Raw genomic sequence first — 21,162 nt, forward strand, 5'->3', positions numbered from 1 at the left:
GAATCTGTTGGAGAGGGGGATTTATTGTGGTAAGGGCCCAAGAGGGGCTGAAAGAAGAATTTTGGGGAGGTTAAGCGGGTCCGAGAGGGGCAATCATTGTGCAGGGATGAGAGGGGAGCTGGAGGATATGAGAGGATTGGTTTAGGGGTGTGGGCATGAGAAGGGAATGGTGCTGGGAATGAGTGTGCGTGCAGGCATCAAATTTGGTGGGAAAATTTGTCTCAGATTTTTTTTTTCCCCCAGATCCTGGAACTTTCCTTCCTTCCTATCTCTCTTCTCCCCAGATCCTAGAATCAATCCCCCCTCCCCAAGCTGTAATCAAAGATCCTATTGCCCCATTTCAGATTCCTGAGTTACATAAACCTTAGAGCTTACATTTTATGACTTGTATGAAAGCTTTCAGGTCCTTGCTTAAAATGTCCTATTTCAAGCAGGCATTTTCTTGATCTTGTTGGCCTGATATGTTTCTGTAGCTTTGACTGTTTTGGTCTTAAAGAGGGGTAGATTTTAAAAGATGCACGTGGTTCCCAGAGCACGCACATATAATATGCGTGCGCCGGATTTTATAATCCACATATGCGGGTGGCACGCACAAAGGGGGCAAAATTTTGCAAAGTACTCATGGCGACGCAATCGAACCTTTCCTAACTCCCTGCCTAACCTTCCTTCCCCACCCCCTAAAGCTAACCTACCTTTCCTCAATTTTTATTTTATTTTATTACTTACTGCTCCTCAGGAGCAGAAGTAATCTATGCACACAGGCCGGCTGCTGGCACACGCTACCCCAGGACAGGAGCTAATGGCCGCTGTCCTGGCCAGCCTCTGGCCCGGCACTTGTATACTGGCCCGGCACTTGTATACTCCTCCTTGTTCGCCCTCCCTGTTCATTGTAATTTCTACCTTTAAAGTTACATTGTATGATGTATGCATACTAATACCGGTATATAAAAGTTTTTAAATAAATAAATAAATGTGTGCTGGGCTCTTTTGAAAATGCGCACGGGGCACAGCCAAGCGAGTAAGTACCAATTTTTATTTTTTTATGCTCGCCGGTTTTTAAAATTCGGCCCAGAATGTTTCTACTTTCATGTTTTGTTCTTGATTTTATTATGTTGTATGTCACTTAGAGCCTGGCACCAATCAATAAATAAATAGTAACAGAGTAGATCTTGGTCTCATCTGCAAAAAGACAATTTTCTTACCTTCTAATCCTTCTGTAAGATTGCTCACATTGTTATTGAACAGAACCGTTCCCAAATCTGGTGGTTGAGGTGCTCCACTTCTTCCTCAGAATAGGTTCTATTAACCACTATTCACTGAAATCTGTCACCCAGTTTGTAATCCATCCTATCACCTTGGGACCCACTTCCAGGCTTCTTGTTTTATTCTTGAGCCTCCTATGCAGAACTGTATGAAAAGTTGCTGACATCTAAGTAAACCACATCAACTGCTCTTCCATAATCTAATTCTCTAGTCACCCAATCAAAAAAAAAAAAAAATCAAATTTGCTTGACAGGGCCACCTTCTGGTAAAACCTGTTCTCTTGCATCCTGTAACCCATTGCATTGTAGATAATTCATTATCCTTTCCTTTAGCAGTTCGCCATTAATTTTCCCACCTCTGAGGTTTCCAGCCTCCTCCCTACTACCAGTTTTGTGAAGTAGGCCCACAACCACCCTTCTCCAGTCCCGTGGTACTACTTCTGTTTCCAAGGATCTCCTTCTCTCCCCATTAATGAGATCCTTCCTGTGCTGATACTTCAGATCCCAATAAAAAGCAAAGCTGGAAAATACCTAAATTTTATACTTTTATTTTTTATCTTTTGTATTTATCTTTTGTATTAAACTGATATCACGATCTCGCAGCCTCTGGTGCCTCTTTGCTGCCATAAAGAGATCAGTGTCTAGGATCTGCCAGGAGACCAAACATCCATGCAGCCTTGTGAAGGATGGGGCGCTGAGGAGAATTGCAGAAAACAAAAAAAAAAAAGAATCTTTTTGGAACAATTCAACAAGGGAAACACGCTGGTGCTTAAACATAAAAACCCCAAACAAACCTTGTGAATGATGCTCCCACCAAACACACCGATCTCTACTATCATTAACAATCCCCCTAAAAATATATATTTTGCTGGCTGGACTGGGGGAAGAATGAATTAAGTCCATTTTGTCAGTGTAGAGGAGTAAGCTATAATAAACAAATTTTATGGTAATGTTCTATTGAGGCCTGTGTTAACCCTTCCCTTCTAACAATAAGAAAAGGAGATTCTTTCCGCAGAGTTTTCAGGATCTTAAAAAGCCTGATCCATTTCTGGGGTAATGATCTAGTGAGCAAAATCATCTCTAGTTTGCAATCTCATTCCAAAAATGTGCCTCCTGCGAGGCCTTGGAGATGAGCCAGATCTTTAATCCTGCCTCCGTAGTTCCTTTTCCAAATGTCTCTTGGTGCCACAAGGCTTTTTATTGGAAAGGACTGTGGCATATTGAGCCCAGTCTGAATTTCAGTTCAGCAAGAGTGTGGAGCTTAGCATCGGATCACTAGAGCCAGGTGATTACGCTGCCTGGTCAGCAGCAGACTGATTCTGCTTGTCCAGGCGCTGCACGCCTGACCTTGCTCAACATTCATGATATGTGCTTTTTACAAAGCTTTTTTTACATCTTTCTGGCATGTAAGCAGCATTCTGCACTTTTGGAAGGTCAGGCATTGATCCTGCTCCTGTAGAAATGTTGGCCACAGAAGTTTATTAATTGACCCAGAGTGAACAGTTAATTCCCACCATCTGTTTGTTGTACTTGGAGGTTGGTGCCAAGTTGAAGATGGATGGGCTGGGAGGGAAGTATCAGTTTCGATGATGGGAGATCTGCTGTAGAGGTGGGTTGTTGGGGTTTGGTTTTTTCAGTATTGTTGAAATCCTAGTGTCTAGAGCAGGAGTAGGCAATTCCGTCTTTGAAAATAACCAACAGGTCTGATATATTTTTTTTTCTGGATATCCACAATGAATGTGCATGAGAGATACTGTAGGTGCATATTGTGGAAACAGCGTGCGGATATCTGAAGACCAGAACAGCCTACGCTTGGTTTAGAGCGCCATCTGATTCCTTGGTGGCTCTTCTTCTTCTTTCTTGCGTGGTCTAGAGGGTGAATTGACACAGCATGCCAAGGGGGGTGGACTGTTCTCAGTAACAGGACCCATCCTACGACATAATTGTGGAAACTAAAAATAAGTTGTATAATTCATTTTGCTTAAAGGAACATAATTTGTACCTAAATCAGTTTTCTGTAGTTGATTAACTTTCAACTTGGATCTGCTTAGACTTCAGTCTCATCTACCAGAGAAATCAGTTTACTTTATGATCATTTTATTTCTTTTTCAGAAATCGAAGCCAAGGAGGCCTGTGACTGGCTGAAGGCTGCTGGCTTTCCGCAGTATGCTCAGCTGTATGAAGGTATGTACGGTGCTGTGTATTGTGTCTAGCATACACAGGGAAAAAGACTGAAAGGAGGAATATCCTCTAAGCCCAAGTTCAGGGAACAAGAATTTCTTCTGAAATCAAGCTGTAATCTGTATTTCCAGACCTGCAATTTCCTGTTGACATTGAAACTGTGAAAAGTGACCATGAATTTCTGGACCAAGATGCTATTGAGTCGCTCTACAGGTAAGACACTACTGTAGTATCTTTTCTACTATTCCTCGCTGACATGGCAAGAGTTAAGTGTTTCTCTCCATAGAGGTTCATAGTCACTGGCAAGATTGCAGTTAGCTGGATAAACTTATTTGACAAATGTTTGGGATTTTAAAGATAGCCGGATAAGTTTGACAGTTCTGTGGCACGACCAGTTAGCTGGATATGAAATCTGGGTAACTCTGAATATCCGAGTTAGCCTGATAACTTATCTGGCTAACCTAACTCCACCCAGAAATGTCCCCAGAACACCCCTATACTATCGAGCTAAATATTTAAGTCTGCATTTAGCTAGATAACCAGCTAAATGGTACAGAATATGGACCCAGTGGTGATTTCATAAATGTGCCTCTGGCAAAAGCTTGGGCACTTGGGGTCATGCCAGTCTGCAGAAGAGTTTCAAGTTGTATACATCTTGTGTTTTAGTCTAGTGATCTTGCATTTTCACAGACTGGATGGAAACCCACAGAGGTCTTTGTTAGGTGATAGTAATTGTGCAGCAAGTTTGTTTTTTATAGCAACTGAGCTCATTTTATAACCAAGGTAGGTTATAAGAGAGAGCGTGATACTGGTGCCCTCACTCTGAACTTAGTGAGTCAGTTATACAGTCATAATGGCACATTTTCCCTCCGCTATAAGAGTTTATGAACCATGCAAGATTGCCAGAGCCTTCTCATTGCAAAGTTCCTTTTATTGGCGCTGGGTCCTATCTTTCAGTTTCTAGTGGTAGCTATGAATGTAGGGCTTAGTTCTTGCAAAGTCCTATTGAACCCTGGCATGGATTCTCTGGGGGGAAAAAAGTGCAGAATCCTTCAGGACCCAAGGCATAGTGTAAGTGGGAGCAAACTCAAACTGTTTCTGGACAGGTGAGTGCCACTAAACAATCTGGACCCATGAGTGGGGTGTTCAAAACCAGGTACATCAGTAAACAAAATGCCAACTGATGTCTGTGGTGCCTTTGATTCTTCCTGTGAGCGGAAAGTGCGCTTCTGTCCCTCACAGATCTCCCCTTCCAGGTCTCTGAAACGTCCACCCCTCTCCTCCTTGGTAGAGACTCCTATGGGGAGCCTTGCGCTTCTCCTCCTTCCATGGGAGCTTTCCGACTGAATGATCCAATATGGATGCCAAAAGGGAAAACTCTCTTCTGTCCCATGCAGGAAGTGGGGACAAACTTCCAAATTTAAAAATAACACACACATACTCAAAAAAAGCATTCAAAACACTGAGATCCATTTCTGCCCACTGGGTGTGACTCAGAAGATGTGAATTTCTCACTTCCTAACCTGCTTACACAGGGTAAGGACAGGGGAGCTATAAAAAAAAACCACATCTTTCACGTCCAATTGCAAAAAACTCCCTTATGGCTTACCTACCAATATGCAGGCAGGCAACTCCCAGTGAGGGTGCCATGGCTAGATGCTATAGTCTTTGAAGCTACACTAGGCAAGGATCTCTAGTAGAAATCCCATGGGATCTGTACCCTTAGGTAACTTCTTGTCCTGATTTCACAGGTTTCTGCAATAAAACGCCCATGGGTCTGTTAAATTATGGTCACGTTTCTGGGAGTAAGGTGTGCATGAGGTCTTGGAAGGAAAGAGCAGAGGTAGAGGCACAGGATGCAGAACAAGAATCACTTAGGCAGCTGCCTCATTACATAAGCACTCCACCCACTTATAACTGGCTTGCGCTGCATTTCAAACAGTTGTAAATGCATCCCATGACGGACATTCATTTCATGGTGGTGGTTTGTTTTTTTAACAACTTAAAGCCTCGCTTCCAAATGGATTGGGTCAGACTGTTGAGGCCAGAGCCACGATTACTAAGTTCAGAATGCTTAGTGTTCTATAATTGTTGTCATTTTAAAATTTTGGAATAAATATGGGTCATTAATACCCTAGCCTGATTAAATATAATCATCTGGTCAAGAGAAGGTGATGCAGGCAAGTTCCTTGAAGATGATTTATTGGGATCAGTGATGGGAAAAATATTTACAAAGCTTGGGCAGAGAGAAGAACACTTTTTTTTTTTTTTTTTTTTTTTTTTTCCCAAACTTATTTTTTTCTTTGCTCTCCCCTTCTCCTGCCTCTTTCTCCCAATGATCACGTCCGGTCTCTTATCCAGTTGGCCCAGGCTCCTGTTGCTGGCCTGCTACATTTTTTTTTTTTTTTTGGGTACCTTTGTGCACAGGAGTCTTTCACCCTTGCCTCTGTTCAGATTCACTGAGATTGTAGCAGGAATCTGCTCTGAATGGGGCCTTCTAAGGTCTATGTATCTAATTTTTTTTTTACTTGGAACTGATATTCTGCAGATTTTCTTTACAGACTAATAAACATTGGGTAGAGAAGATCAATGATATAATTTTTCAACCTAATTTAACCCTGTGATGAGTAGGAAGGCATGCAAGGGCCTAATTTGCTGTATTGATGTAGCTCTGTCTGTATTGAAAGTAACTTTCCTTTTTTAGCATTTCTAATTCTTCTTTTCTTTAGACGATTAAATACATTGAACAAATGTGCAGCAATGAAAGTGGAACTAAGTCGTCACAGGAAGCGGGTAGGTTTTAACATCTTGTATTTTTAAAACAAACCCCCCCCCCACTTTTTGCTATGTTAAAATAACATTGAGGCTTCAGGTCATCAGTTGACTGGATTGTCTAGCTTGGACTTTCTCTCATTTCTGTATAAAATCTTGTCCCATAACTCAGGTTATCCAGTAGTAGGTTACTAGTTATGACGAGTAGTCTTTGTTTCTTACGATGTGAGAGGGGTGGGTAATTTTTGGTTCTTGAGGGTCACCCAACTAGTTGATTTTAGAGTATTTTTAACGAATATTCACAAGACAAGATTGAGGCAGTGTGCATTCACTAGGGCTATCCTGAAAACCTAACTAGTTGGTGGCCCTCAAGGACTCATGGCTCACAGGTGTATTATAACATCTCGTGCCATAAGAGGAAACAGCACTTGCACCATGTAGTAATTTGACATGGTGGAATATCTTCTAGAACTAGGTTTTTCAACATGAAACCTTTTGCATTGTGTACAGCTTAAAAAAATAATCCTTAGCAGTGTTTGTAACCCATTGGTGGTAGGAAGTCGCAGGTATTGTTTAACATGGCACCCACTGGGGTTCAAGTGGGTTTCTGGAAGCAGCTAAGAAGCAGCTAAGAAGATTGTAGAGGATTGAAAATGGGGTCACACATCCCCCTGGGTAGTTGTGAATGAAGGCTCATGGTACATAATCCTAGTAGAAGCCAATTCCAATTGGCTTAGAAAAAAGTCTTAGAAAACTGCAAGGTATGAAAAGGTGTTCTTGGTTCTGACTGGTATAGTAGTCTTTACATTTTTATTTATTTTTCTGTTTTTCGTATTCCTTTATTTAAAGAGTGATGAATCTGAGGAGGATGAACCTTGTGCCATAAGCAATAGATGGGAATATCAGAGGCATAGCAAAAGATGGTCTCGTCTAGAGAGCTCGGAAGGTTTCCCTGAAGAAGAAGCCTTGTGCTTATCTGTCCCAGCTAGCCCAAGACTCACAGTCACTGGCAGTGAGCATGTGACATTTTTCAACCATGGAGAGAAGCACGATGTGTTATCGCTTCACAGTTCGAGCAGTAGTGACAGTGACAGCATCAATTTTACAAAGACATTGGAAGACCTTGAGACTAGTAGGAGCTTCTCCAGGAACTCCTCAAACAAATTGGCCTTGCCAGACTGCATTGTCCGCTGTTCTTCTCCTAATGAGATCCTCAACAACACTGAGGAAAGGCTTTTGGAAAAGCCACCAAATAAAGGTAAAAGCCTGCTGAGGAAAATGGAGAAGCTGCGCTTAAGGAACTCCAGTGGGAAGAGAAGTGTCCATTCCAAGAACAAACCCATTATTAGTGGGCCCACTCTTCTAGAAGGGCTTGATGAAGACAAATTGAAAAATCTTAATTGTGTCAATATTTGTGACCTCTCTGATGGTCAGAGTAAGAGAAGTTTTGCCTATTCCCCTCAAACCTGCAGTAGTAGTAGTCAATCTGAAAACAGCAGCACTGTGAGCACACCCAGTCCGGTTATCAGAGTCCGAAGGCAAAGTAAAAGAGGTGGTGTGTATACAGAAGACTTTGACCCTACCAAGCTCTTCATATGGAATGATGTATATGAGCAAAATGAAAAGAACTTGCATGAAAACTTGGTGTTTCAGATACCACAGGGCCATAAGCCTGGGACCTTCCCCAAAGCACTCACAAACAGCATATTGTCTCCAATTGATAACACATCTGTAAACTGGAGAACTGGGAGTTTTCATGGATGCAGGCGAAATGAAAGACTTAGTTCTAAAGACTCTGAAGTCCCTCCCAGCCCGCTATCATTTATTGATAACCGTTTGAGCATATATGACAATGTTCCAGGCATCACTGGGCATCTAAAGATTGAGTCTCCAGGGGATGCAGGTGATGATGATGATGTCTTCTCAGAACTGGACAATGTGATGGAGCATGTTAACGGTCTCCAGAAGCTGGTCCATCAGTGGACTGAAAAGTTCTCAGATGGTGACTCGGACTTTGCTAATGATTCCACCTCGCCGTGCCCATCATCCCCAAAAGAGATCCATCTTGAGAGAGAGAAGCATTTAGAAGAAAAATTAGGAGCTGTGCCAGGTGGTGATATTGACAGCAGTTGCAACCTTGTCAATAAAGTAGATTCCTCAACACTGCCGTATATAACTGTTTCAGAAATTGAGTCACCTTTGACACGTTCCAGCAGGTCAGTTGCATTCTTGAATTTTTATTCTTTGCATAAACTTAGCAGTACACAAGCTTAAATGAGAACACCAAAAGACATGAGCTTTTAGTGTTAAATGTTGGCTTGTGCGGCTTGCTTTGCCAGCCTAATGCTATATTTTGACCTGAGGTTCGGGGGGGGGGGGGGGGGAGCAATGATATAGGAGCCTTTCACAAAATTAGAGATTGTTTCCCTTTTTTTGCATTTAGCATCTCACATTGGTCCAATGAACAGAGTCCAAACTTGGAAAGCCTTTCCCTACAGATTGACAACCAATTTGCTGGTCAACTCAACCGCATTCAAAAGATGGCCCTGTTGAAGCTCACAGCTTTGATGGACAAATATACTCCTTCCAGCAAACAGGGCTGGAACTGGTAAGCTACCTAAATAGAAATATTATATCCACACCCTCTCCACCTACTCTCTCAATCCATGCAGGAATTAGCCCTTGGGTGCATGTGAAGCCCTCCCAGCCAGCACGCCGATCAGTGCAAAGTGCTGATACTGCATGCATGTTCCAAACTCCTGGGCGAGCTCCGCTAACCTTGTGTGATGCACAAAGCAAGCAGAGCTGGTCTGTGAAGTTTGAAAATGTGCTGCAGGCATTTTATAGTGATTGAGGTGCTGTAGCAGGAGTGTTTGCAAAGATCAGGTGGACATCTCCTCCCAACAACTACAAGACAGATTTGCCCACCCTGTTATAGTTTAGAAACAGAATATTTCTTGGGTTATGTATTTTCTAGCTAGCTTGAGTTTCATACATGCAGTCGTAGCAATTATGCATTAGAAAGTGGTGGACAAATGTCTTTTGTAGCCATATGGCTGGCTACTGATGGCCATGTCCTTTAACCACCCTGCTATTATGTGTATTAAAATATTTGCTGCTTAACTTTTATTCTGCAGATCCAAGTGACACTTCTTGGATTATAATAAAAAAAAAAGTTACAATAAAATCACAAAAGACAAGCCTCTCTGAGCTTGCTTAGTTTCATATTATAAGAGTTTGAGAAATGGGCCACCGAACATAGGGACTGAAAATGGCTTAAGGAGTTTTAGCTCCCTGAGATGTTCTTTCTCTGGCTGGGCAAGTCTCAGCGTAGCCAAGGGAGTTTCTAAAAGGTTGGGCCCCAAAGCAGCTTTCTATGCTATTCCAGGATGCCTAATGATACCATGAAAGCATGGGCCAAATGCATGAAGTGGATTTTTCCATGATTGCCTCTGGTACCATGTATTCAAAACTGCATTTATTATAAAAACATAAGTAGTTGCCATACTGGATCAGACCAAGGGTCCAAGCCTAGTTACCAATCCTGGTTACAAGTACCCAAACCTGAAATAGATCCCATGCAGTGGCTATTCCTAAGTCAGCTTGATTAATGGCAGTTTGTGGACTTATCCTCCAGGAAAACTTGTCCAAACTTTTTTTTTTTTTAAACCCAGCTACACTAACTGCCCTAATCACATCCTCCGGCAACAAATTCCAGAGCTTAATTGTGCATGAAGTGAGTTTTTTCTTAGATTTGTTTTAAATGTGCTACTTGCTAACTTAATGGAGTGCCCCTATAATAGAGGCTAATGTATGTATATTGCTTTCAGGACTATTCCCAAGTTTATCAGAAAAACAAAGGCCCCGGACTACAAGGACAAAAACGTGTTTGGTGTTCCGTTTGCCCTAAATGTCCAGAGAACAGGTCACCCCGTCCCAAAGAGTATACTCCAGGCTATGGAATACTTAAGAGCTCACTTTCTTGACCAGGTATAATAATCTGGAAATCTTTTTTTTTTTTTTTTTTCTCTGAAGAAAAGGGCCTGGACTTGGAGGCATTTGACGTAGCTGTTGTGAATACCGTATTTTTCGCTCCATAAGACGCACTTTTTTCCCCCAAAAGTGGGGGGAAAATGTATGTGCGTCTTATGGAGCGAATATAAAAAATAAACAAACAAAAATCTAACCCCCCCCCCCTCCTGACTCCCCCAAGACCTGCCAAATGTCCCTGGTGGTCCAGGAGCGGTCCGGGAACGATCTCCTGGGCTTCGGCCGTCAGCTGCCAGTAAACAAAATGGCGCCGACGGCCCTTTGCCCTCACTATGTCACTGGGACCGACCAATAGCAGCGGTCGGTCCCAGTGACATAGTGAGGGCAAAGGGCCGTCGGCGCCATTTTGATTACAGGCAGCCGACGGCCCACGCTCAGGAGATCGTTCCCGGACCGCTCCTGGACCCCCGCTGGACCACCAGGGACGTTTGGCAGGTCTTGGGGGGGGGGGGGGGTCAGGAGGGTGGGGGTTGTTAATTTAAAGGGTTGGGATGGGTTTTTTTTGGGGGGGGAGGGGTTCCCAGAGAAAGAAACATTTTCTGATCTGGGGAGTGGACCGAAATGGCCCTCCCCAGACCCGAAAAAATGGGGAGAAAAAAAAAAGCTATGCACTCCCCTAATTTGCTCCATAAGACGCCCAGACGCAGAGCTGGTTTAGCACAATTTTTTTTTTTTTTTATTTCCCCCCTCTGAAGCCTAGGTGCGTCTTATGGAGTGAAAAATACGGTAGATAGGCAGAATTAATGTACAGCAATAAGAATGGCTGGAGTTTGTGTTAAGATATAGCTACTTCTGGCTTTTTTTTTTTCCTGATCCTGCAAGTCAGGGGGCAGGGTATCTTTTGGTTGAAGGGATGAGTAATGCGAGGCATGTGTTGTTCAAAACTGGACCCAGGAGATATGGGGGTGCAGTCACTCTGAGGGGCATTGTCTTAAACCAGAATTGGGATTGGGGGGGGGGCGGGGGCATTTTGCTGGGTGGGAGCTGAGTCAAAGGGATTTTTTTTTTTTTTTTTAAAGCTGGGGTAACTCAGCCACAGAAAACCTAGCTGGAGAGATTCATCTGAATATTCACCTAATGAGACCTGGCTACAATTAACTGGTTGTCTTACCTGCTGAGCGCAGCTCTGAATATGGACCCTTAACAGACTGTGGTCTCATAAGCCACTTTCTTCCTTTATAAAGAAGGCTAACACACTCTTATGTGTCCCATCCTTAACACTGGCTTGATTTCCTATCCACACCAAACCTTCAGGACATGTCAGGGAGTCCAAGCGAATGCAGACTGGGGTATCTTTTTGGGATTCCCGGACGTGTGGGAGCATGTGGAGAAAGTAGGCGTCATTCTTCCTACCTGGAACTTCTTGTGTTTCTAAAGCACCTCCCAGCTTTCGTGTCTTTATTTTCTGGTAACAGGTTGGACTTTTCCGAAAATCTGGTGTGAAATCGCGGATCCAAGCTCTGCGGGAAATGAACGAGCTGGATGCAAGCTCTGTGAGCTATGAAGGGCAGTCTGCGTTTGACGTGGCCGATATGCTGAAGCAGTATTTCCGTGACCTCCCGGAGCCCATCTTCACAAGCAAGCTGTGTGAATCGTTCCTGCACATCTACCAATGTGAGTGAGAGTAAGCTGTATTCATTGCATGCTGCACCTGTTACCTGATGTGCTGGGGAACAAGCGTCTATTACTACAGAACCTTGGCTGCTGTTTTTCACTTTCCCGCTGAGGGACAATTATGCACAGACCATTTCACCTCTTGCCTTCCATATCCCCATCAATTTCTGATTGATTGGCTGTTTTATTTTTGTAGTGTGGTTTTGTTTTTTTTTTGTTTGTTTGTTTTACTATTACTGCTGATAATATAACACTGAGCTGATAAAATGCAAAGGGGTAAACCCAGGAGTGACTCTGCTTGTCTCCCTTGACTCAAAGCTACGTGGTCATAGTGAGGTAAATATTCAGAGGGTTTGGTGTTATCTGGACAAAAACACAGGTTCTAAGAAATTCCCCCTGCCACTGACCTGTTATGTTTTTATCTGGGTAAACGGGTAGCGATGGAGGCATTCAGGAGTGTGTGGTTAATTTGGGGTTTGTGGTAGAACTGTCTCTAGTGCCCAGGCAGAGCTCCAAGAATCAGTATAGCAGTGTCCAAGTTAGTTCGGACTCTCATTTTAATGAGTCTCGGGTACGTTCACATCCCTTCCACACTGTGATCTTTGAAGAAATGAAATACAAATCAGAGGCTAATCTTATTCATTTTTGTTTGCTTGCGTTACCTTTTTGGTTTATTTTAAAATTAGTCTTATTGTTGTGGCATTAGTCCTAGCTTAGCTGTGTTTTTTAATTAGAATAGGGGTGCTATAGTTTTTCATGAGAATACTACAGTGATTTGATTTCTGGATTGTAACAAATCATGAAACTCTATTTACTGTATTAAATTATCAGCCTCCCATCTGGGATCCTAGGCAATGAGCAAAGTTTGCATGATGTAAAATTAATAAAATACAAAATGAAACAATATCAGACCATAACAAATACAAAATCTTCAACTAACATGACATTGCAGATGGTTTAGTGTGCATAAATAGATTTTGTAAACGGGCTTTGATTCTTACATGTTACAAGAGGCGCTCGGGGTGGGGAAACCAGACACCCACACAAGGAGCAGGCCAGGCTGCTCCAGGTCCCGTGCACACTCCTGCTGACTTTCAAAGCACACTTTCTACAGGCCCTTTACCAAATTATCTACCCGGAGTCCAGGAATATCCAACACAACGCAATAGACATGCCTTGAAATAAAATCCTGTTTAGGCTGAAAGTCCTCAAAAATCTTGACTTGTTTTAAGTTGCCAGATGTGTAGTTGGTTGTCCTTAAAGTCTCTGCTTCTTAGCAAAAGTCCACATCAAGTTTTACCCAGTCTCTTTGTAAATAAGGGATACTCAGTAGTTTATCATCTCCAGCACATATCTCATAATCTCTTCTATTTAATAGTATGGTCCCAGGTCATGTACAGCTGTAAATTCATTTTAAACTGAGGTTTGGGAGACCAGGCTGAATAATTATGATCCCTACAATGATCCATGTCGCAGCATTCTGTGTTGCCTGTCAGCTCCGTAACGTTTTTTTCCAAAGGCAAGCCCAGAAAGTGTGTGGTGCAGTAATTTAGCAGACAAAACAGCAATATTATCACACACACAAATTGGGCATGTGACATGCAATTTCAATGGACTTAGTTTAAAGCATGCCTTCTTAGCATAGTGAAGACATGTGAATCAAAAGTAAGCCGGTGATCCAAAAAGCCCTGCCACCTGGCCAGATAATGCAGATATTGAGATGGCTTGTTGTACTATCGATCCACATCAGCTCACTGTTTGCATTCAGTGCCATCCTGCTTGATTTTCATGTAGGATGAGATTTCGCTTCCCTTACCAAATTGACCATATTGGTTTCAGTCATCAGCAAATCCAAAAGGCCTAATATCCAGAAATGGACAAATGCAAATATTAAATTGTGAGATGAAATAGCACCTTGAGGGATTCCTGCATTCCAGTTTCTGAGACTGCTCCTCACAATCAGACTGTCTTCTGCTGTTTTTTGTAAATTCAAACCAGGATGCAATCCCCCACCTCCAGCAGATGTTTGTCTGAATCTGAACAGAATCTCCTGCTCAGCATAAAATTAACTTATAATAGAGGGGTTACCTTCATCAAGGATTAAACCTATGTCAAAGTGATTGACTGCCTCTCTCCTAAATCTGGTCTGAAAACCAATTAAGGATCTAAACCTCAAGGAAATTGTCATGTCGTCGTCAGACTGCTCTCTGTCGTCTCAGTTATAAAATTTTAAATGTAGCCAGCGAAGTTTATTATGGAATAAAGGGCTTCATATCCCGAGACCAGTAGGGAGGCATCAGAGAAGGATAAAGACTTGGGCTGTGTTAGTTATCTGAATTCAATCTGTTGTAATTATTTTATGTTCTTAGGCATTTTTCAACCAGAGCTGAAAACACTTTGGCAGTAACTCAGTCACATCTTGTCTTGAGGGCATAACTTCCATAAAGATTAGGTCTGAGAAGGGGGCACGTGTTTTGTTCTTCTCCCCTGTTGAAAATTTACCCTGGTCCAGTAAGGGTAAGGTCAATAGGGTCAACGTTGACAAGCACTAGAAAATCCAGGGATAAGGCTGGTTTTCACTTTCTTTCCTCGTTTTTAATAGCAATTGTTATAACTTAGGTCTCCAGTGGGGTGGCAGGGCATTAAGCCTCAGCACTGTACAGTTCTCAGTCTCTGAGAAAAGACCAAGAAGGAACCATCCTGCCCTCAACCCAGACCCTGTGATTGGATCCTGGTCAAAAGTCGGTGAGAAATTACCGATGAATAACTGCTTCTTGGCTTTCTTAGCGTGGATCAAATGTCAAGGTCGGCACCGTAAGCTGAGGATGGCCTCTTGACAGACTGAGAAGCTGGAGGGATGGGCAGGTGGGGTTTAACGTCCTGCCACCTGACCCAGCTGTGGATAGGAAACTGGCATTCTGGCCACACCAGGAGGCATTATCTTCCTGAATGAAGACTTAGCACTGTGTAATACAAGAATTATTACTTGAAGTACTCCTACTCGCATAATCTTAAGTGTTGGAATTTTCCCTGGCTTAATTGATAAATACTTGCAGTGATCTTCACTGATGTGGCAGGAATTCCTTTACCAGCATGAGCAAAAACAGCTGTCTCCTTCAGGAGCAATGTCTTTGCTTCAGTGCTTTTAGGAAATGCAAACTACAACCTGTGGTTAAGAATATCTGTTGATTTGTAGCTTTTTGGACATGCTAGTCTTTCTTCCTTCTGTGCTGTCGTCATTCATGGTACTGATTAGAATATATTTAGTTTCTTAATCCTCTTGGTCTTCAGATTTGCCCAAGGACCAGGAGTTTTATGCCGTCCAGGCTGCCATCCTTCTGCTCCCTGACGAGAACCGTGAAGCTCTGAAGAGTCTTCTCTTCTTCTTGCGAGATGTGGTGGCCTGCGTGCAGGAGAACCAGATGACGCCCACCAATCTTGCTGTATGCCTTGCGCCATCTTTGTTTCACCTCAATACTCTCCGGAAGGAGAGTTCCTCCTCCTCCAGGTATGGGTTGTAGTTTGCTTCACTATTTTGTGTCATTATGTAGCTGGAATGATATTTTGTGCAACCCTGGGACTTGCATATTCTACACTAGGATTTCTCAGATTCTGTTCTTGGGACCTTGGCCATGTCTTGCTTTCAGAATATCCATGCTGAATATTCATGAGCTGTATTGAGGTACACTTGATCCATGAATGAGGTAAATTTACATATTTTAGTTAATCTTGTAACCAAACAATATATTAAGACCATACCTGACACACACAACAGTACACTAATACATACTTCATGTATGCCTCAAGGCAATTTACAATGTTTAGAGTTTTTAAAGTGCAAACTGCAAAATTTTCACTCCTCCACATTTGCACTATACTCATCTGCCCTCTTATACAAAATTCCATATTAATATACGAGCTGCAAATAGTCGAAAGCAGCCACTCCAGTCTTTACATGTCTTGAAAACACAATACAGTACGATAAACCTTGAAATTAATCTCTCAAATGGAGATCTTCGAATTCATGTGCAAATACAAAGTTATAAATCCTAACTAAAAGATAAACTTTGAAAGCAGACCTTTGAGATGAAGGAAATGTTCAAATTCATATCCTAAGATGAAGCTGTGAATTTTAATCCCAGCCCTCTGAAACAGGAGGACTCCAACTTTGTAACAAAAGCTTATGCTTGCAATTCCTCAGGCTTCGGTTTCTTGTTGCTACAGCCTTAAACAGTGAGATTTGACTTCACCTTCATACATTTGTACTTTTTAGGGCTTCAGTTATCACCGCAGCTAGAAAATCCTGACACTGCAGTGTTTCAGCATATACAATACCTGTGTCAGGGGAACAATATCAAAAACCTATAAAGAAAATGATACTTGCCAACAACCCCTGAATTATCTTAGTCTCAACTTTTAATCTATCCTTTTTTTAAATAAAATGGGATTACTTACTGTAAACAAAGCGAGTCTCCTATTCTTATAACCTGATTGATTGAGGGCCCCTAGACCTGAAGTTTGGAAACCCGAGTCTATTTGACTCTTCAGCCTTCCAAAGTACATAAACTTAATACCAGTACAAGTTGTATAATCTTCTGAGAATTCCTGGGACCCTGCCAGGTACTTGTGACCTGGATTGGCCATTGTTGGAAACCAAATGGCATTCCCACTGGGGAAAAAAGAAAAGGACTTCTTTTTTCCCCAGTGGGAAACTGCAACTGCAACTTTCCCCACTGAAACACTGCAGTGTCAGGATTTTCTAGTTGCGGTTCTCCTCCAAGGAGCAGGCCAGCAGCCACGCTGCCTTTCCCAAATGCCTACTACCTTCCAGATCAGCAGTTAACAAGGGAAAAAAGTCCTTTAAGATGCAGGAAAATGTCTCCCATAAGGATGGATTTTGTAAATGAGCATTACACACCCAATGGCCACTTTAACATAACATCGCTGAGGTAAGGCCTTCCACTGGCATATGTTGGCTGTGTGTACCTGTTTCTGGAGTAGGTTTTCATCTTTCTAAAACTCTTCTGAGATGGTGGTGGCTTCCCCCCCTTTCTCTCTTGCTTCCAGCTGTGATCCAGCACTGCCCTGGCCACTAAATCCTCTCCCAGTCTTTCCTGCATTGCTTGACCAGAGCTAGAAGCATAGACAATTCTTGGAAGATTGACCCATAATGCACTGGGGCAGACTCTACCTCGCACAGATCCAGCTGATTATAAGATGTTAAACTTTTAGCAAATCAGTAGGCATAGTAAGAAAGAGAGGAAATAAAAAAAACGCCTTGAAGATTACGTTTGCCCTCTGCTCCTGAGATACCCCTCCCTTCATCTAGCGCTTGCCTCCTCTAGTGTTAAATGTACAGGGGCCCCTCTTCTACTGAATGCAGTGTCCCCTACACCTGTGGCTTGATCCCTTGTGCAAGCGTTCATAGCACAAGCTTTGTTGCAATGTAAGAAGGAATTCTGTTCTTGTCATAGCTGCGACTGAAACTCTGTGTAGACTTGCAGGCTCCCTTTCTTACAGCATTAGTAGGACAGAACTCAGTGCCTCTGAGCATCTGCTTGGTGCATTTTTAGGAAATAAACCATGCTCAGCACCATTTCTGTTTACCTCCTTATAAAGGTATGGCAGCAGCTTCTACCTTGAAGTACAGGGGTTGCTGGCCGCCATTATAGATCTTAACAGCAGATAAAGACCAGTTGGCCCTTCCCTCTTCTAGTTGCCAGCAGTAGAAGCTTGATTGCTTATAGGATATCATTTCTTAGCAAAGTCATTTTTTATAACCATCCTGAACAGGTTAGGATAAAAGTTCGCAAACCTTAATACCCAACTCCTCTTCCCCCATGAAGCTTTGTAACAGCAAAGCTAGCAAGGCTGTTGTTTGCCCTATGGCCTTGCTGCCTGGTACCTGGTCAGCACCTACCTGCTGGCATCAACCTCCTAGGTTTCTGGAGAGTTGTAAACTACTGGTTCCCACTCAGCTACCCCTTGGTTCATTTATTTATATGCCACCTATGCACAAAGCCCTAGGCAGCTAACAATAAAACATACATCATAAAATCCATAAAATATTTAAAAATTGACAACCATCAAAATGAATAAAATTACAAAGGAGATGGCATCTACAGCTAAAGCAACATAAAATATAATAAAAATAAAAAAATCAAACAAAATTGCAAAGAAAATAGCATCTTCAGCCCAGACCGCATGAGAGAAACATAGGGCAAAACATTATTAGTATGCGTGCCTGTTAGGAAGAGAGAGACCTCATGACCTTTAGGCCTTTTCTCCCTATCAGTCTCTCCCCTTGCGGGAGCGATGGGAGTAACCTCCCAACCCTGTTCTCCCACTGTGCTCTGTATCTGTCCCAAGCTTGCCTGAACTCTTAAATACACCAGGCTTAGCACCTTTAATTTATTTATTTATTTGGAGCTTTTTATATACCGAGGTTTAGCGATAGCCTTCACCCTGGTTTACATTAGAACATAAATTATACATAGAACAATTTCATTGAACATGGTTGTAACAAGATACGTCTATAACAGATAAATGGCAAGAGGAGTAACAAAGAGGGAATTTGTAACTAAGGACTCTAAGGTCAACATGTTAAAATATATCTTAGGTATATAATATTGAATAGTGTTAACAGTTAACATATCACAGTTATTAAAGATTTAGTTAGGGAAACAAGTGGATGGGAGGGGGAATGTCAATGGCTGCTAGCATGTTTTTAGGTGCTGGGATGATAGCAGGGTTGAGGGGGGAAGGAGGGAGGGCGGTAGCTCCAGCTTTCCTACTGACTCATGGCGCCTCCTGTACGTCTTGTACAGGAGAAGTCATGGCTGTTCCAAATGAGAAATGGAGTGAAGGGAAAATTCCGTCAAGTTACGCACAGTGCAAGCCCCCTCATTTAGCCGTTCTGTCCAGCAGTCTGCTGAAATCAGTTGCAGCAGGATTGAGAGCTGCTGAGCTGTACGACATCACCTAGGATTAAGCCTCTGGCATGAATCTTTCTACTGGAAGGCTTGGATTCATCTTAACGTTTCTATCGGCATGCTGACATGAACGTTTGCTTCTTATCTCTCCCTCTTCACTTTGAACTATGGGTTCAGCTAAATAGTAGTTTAATGTGTTACTTCACTGCCCTTTGAAGTCAGAATGATAATCTAAGAAGTTTTTTGGATTCCAGAGAACAGCCTGAAGGGTGCTTAAGGCAGCTGCCCGTGTTTCAAGCAGGAATGTGCCAAGATAATGTTAATGGGAGAAGGTGCTAATGAGGTCATATGAAGCTGATAGCTGGCAGTAGCGGTGCTCTTTGCACATAAGCACCGGCCAGATATGAGCCAGGAGGCATGCAGACTGCCTGGGGTTAAGCCAAGACATGGCACAGGGCCAAGCCTGGAAGGAAGATGGTGACCGCTACCACGGCAGCCCCTGCTGGCCTGTGAGAGCACTGAAGGAGATGTCCCTGTAGTCCTTGGGTTGGTGGGTGTTCAGGGATGCCACCCGGGGAGGGAGGAACCGAATATCTCCAAGACTCATGCATTCAGCTGGATTTAGGCATTGCAAGTGCCTAGGGTGCCAAAGTCTGAAGGCAAAAACTGGGACTGTCCCACTAATCTTTCATTTCCAGTGGTGAAATCCCCACCCCCTCCCGTTTTCTGCCTATGGGTTCCATAATCCTAAATCGGTCCCTGCATGTGTCTGGAAAGCTGTGAGAACCTCTAAACTGCTTCCTTTGTATTCCTGACTCCAATTGTCCCTTCTTCAGTCGCTCCTCTGATTTTCAACATCTGGAACTGGGCGCTCTGAACCTGATACTGCCTCTGCGGAGGGCAGGAAGCCAAAATCCTATCCTGTTACCCTTCCGTCACCATGCTGCGTCACTTACGCATGCTGGCTTCGCCAGTGGCCTGATGCTGGTCAGGTCTTCCATTCCCCAGGTCAGCCTGGACTGGGAAGGGAGTTCCACTGTACAGCTGACCGGACGGAGTGCCCATGACTGCAGGGGTTCTGGAAGGAGCTCTGTCATTACAATGACATTGAGGACAGTATGCCAAAATCCTTCTCCGTGTGTGGCTGAGGTCAAAAAAAGCCAATACAATGCTAAGGATCATTAGGAAAGGGATGGAAAATAAAATGCCACTGCATTGATTCATGGTGTGACTGCACCTTGATTCTTATATGCAGTTCTGGTCATCCCATTTCAAAAAGAGAGTGGAGCTAGAAAAGATAGAGGCAACACAAAATGATAGTGGATGGAACAGCTCCCCTTTAGAGGTGATGCCATACTTGGAGAAGAGGTGGCTGATAGAGGCCTATAAAATCTTGAATGAGGGTGGAACAGGTGACTAGGGAACAGTTATTTACACTTTTTTTTTTTTTTTTTAAATACTAAAACTAGGCATCACTCCATTAAGCTAATAGTTAACACATTTAAAACAAATCTGAATATTTTTTTCACTTTCTGTGCACAATTGAACTGTAGAATTTGTTGCCAGAGGATGTGGTAAAAGCAGCTAGCATGACTGGATTTAAAAAAGGGTTTGGACAAGTTCCTGGAGAAAAAGTCCATAAGCCACTGTCACTGTGCAGACTCGGGGGAAAGCCACTGCTTATCCTGGTTCTGTCCAAACCACCAGCTCACTTCCAAGGGCTCACAATCTGTTGGTGCCTGAGGCAATGGAGAATGAAGTGACTTGCCCAAGGTCACAAGGAGCGGCAGTGGGATCTGAACCCTGGCTGTCCTGGGGTCACAGCCTACTGCTCAGCCATTGATGGGTGTTTGAATTCTGCTACTGTTTTAGCTCCGCTCTCTCTTGGTGAAAAACTCCTTTTGGTCTTTCCTCTTTGAGCTTACCAGCCCTGCAGCTTCATATGTTCACACAGTGTCCTTCCTTTTTATTCCATGGAAAAGGCTTGGCACTATTTTTGTGGCCCTAAATACTTGATAGTCTGTTATTTCAGTTTGACTACAGAATGTTTTAGCACATTTTAGTGTGACATGCAGTGTCTTTGTCACAAATGAGTGCTTTACCGTGGTCACATCCCATTATCTGGAAGATAAGGGGCTGGGGGTGGTCCTCGTCTAGCACGCAGCGGTGCCTGCTGGCAAAATGGCTGCGTGTTCAGTATGCAGTGAAATCCTTGTCCTTGCTGTGTCTGTCGTGCAATAGCAGGGATGCGATTAGAATTGGTCTAATTCCTAAAAGATATTGGCGGTTGTCACGCAGTGGGGCAGCAACACCATGGCAACTCGTTAACCTTTTTAAAACTGAAGCATTGT

The 21,162-nt window shown here is 43.0% G+C and overlaps 1 protein-coding gene across 7 annotated transcripts in view; it reads left to right on the forward strand.

The window, feature by feature from the left end:
* The window catches only part of LOC115080078 (rho GTPase-activating protein 7-like), a 249,532-nt gene that overhangs the window by 211,306 nt on the left and 17,064 nt on the right, over nt 1-21,162 (forward strand). For all 7 annotated transcript variants that reach the window (XM_029584110.1, XM_029584113.1, XM_029584114.1 and 4 more), the window contains 8 exons: nt 3,375-3,446; nt 3,575-3,656; nt 6,173-6,236; nt 7,065-8,431; nt 8,659-8,823; nt 10,046-10,205; nt 11,681-11,879; nt 15,171-15,387. In XM_029584110.1, the coding sequence (XP_029439970.1) occupies nt 3,375-3,446; nt 3,575-3,656; nt 6,173-6,236; nt 7,065-8,431; nt 8,659-8,823; nt 10,046-10,205; nt 11,681-11,879; nt 15,171-15,387 (2,326 nt within the window). The remainder of the gene's footprint in view (nt 1-3,374; nt 3,447-3,574; nt 3,657-6,172; nt 6,237-7,064; nt 8,432-8,658; nt 8,824-10,045; nt 10,206-11,680; nt 11,880-15,170; nt 15,388-21,162) is intronic.

Source organism: Rhinatrema bivittatum, chromosome 18 (genome assembly GCF_901001135.1).
Source record: "Rhinatrema bivittatum chromosome 18, aRhiBiv1.1, whole genome shotgun sequence".
Classification (NCBI taxonomy): domain Eukaryota; kingdom Metazoa; phylum Chordata; class Amphibia; order Gymnophiona; family Rhinatrematidae; genus Rhinatrema; species Rhinatrema bivittatum.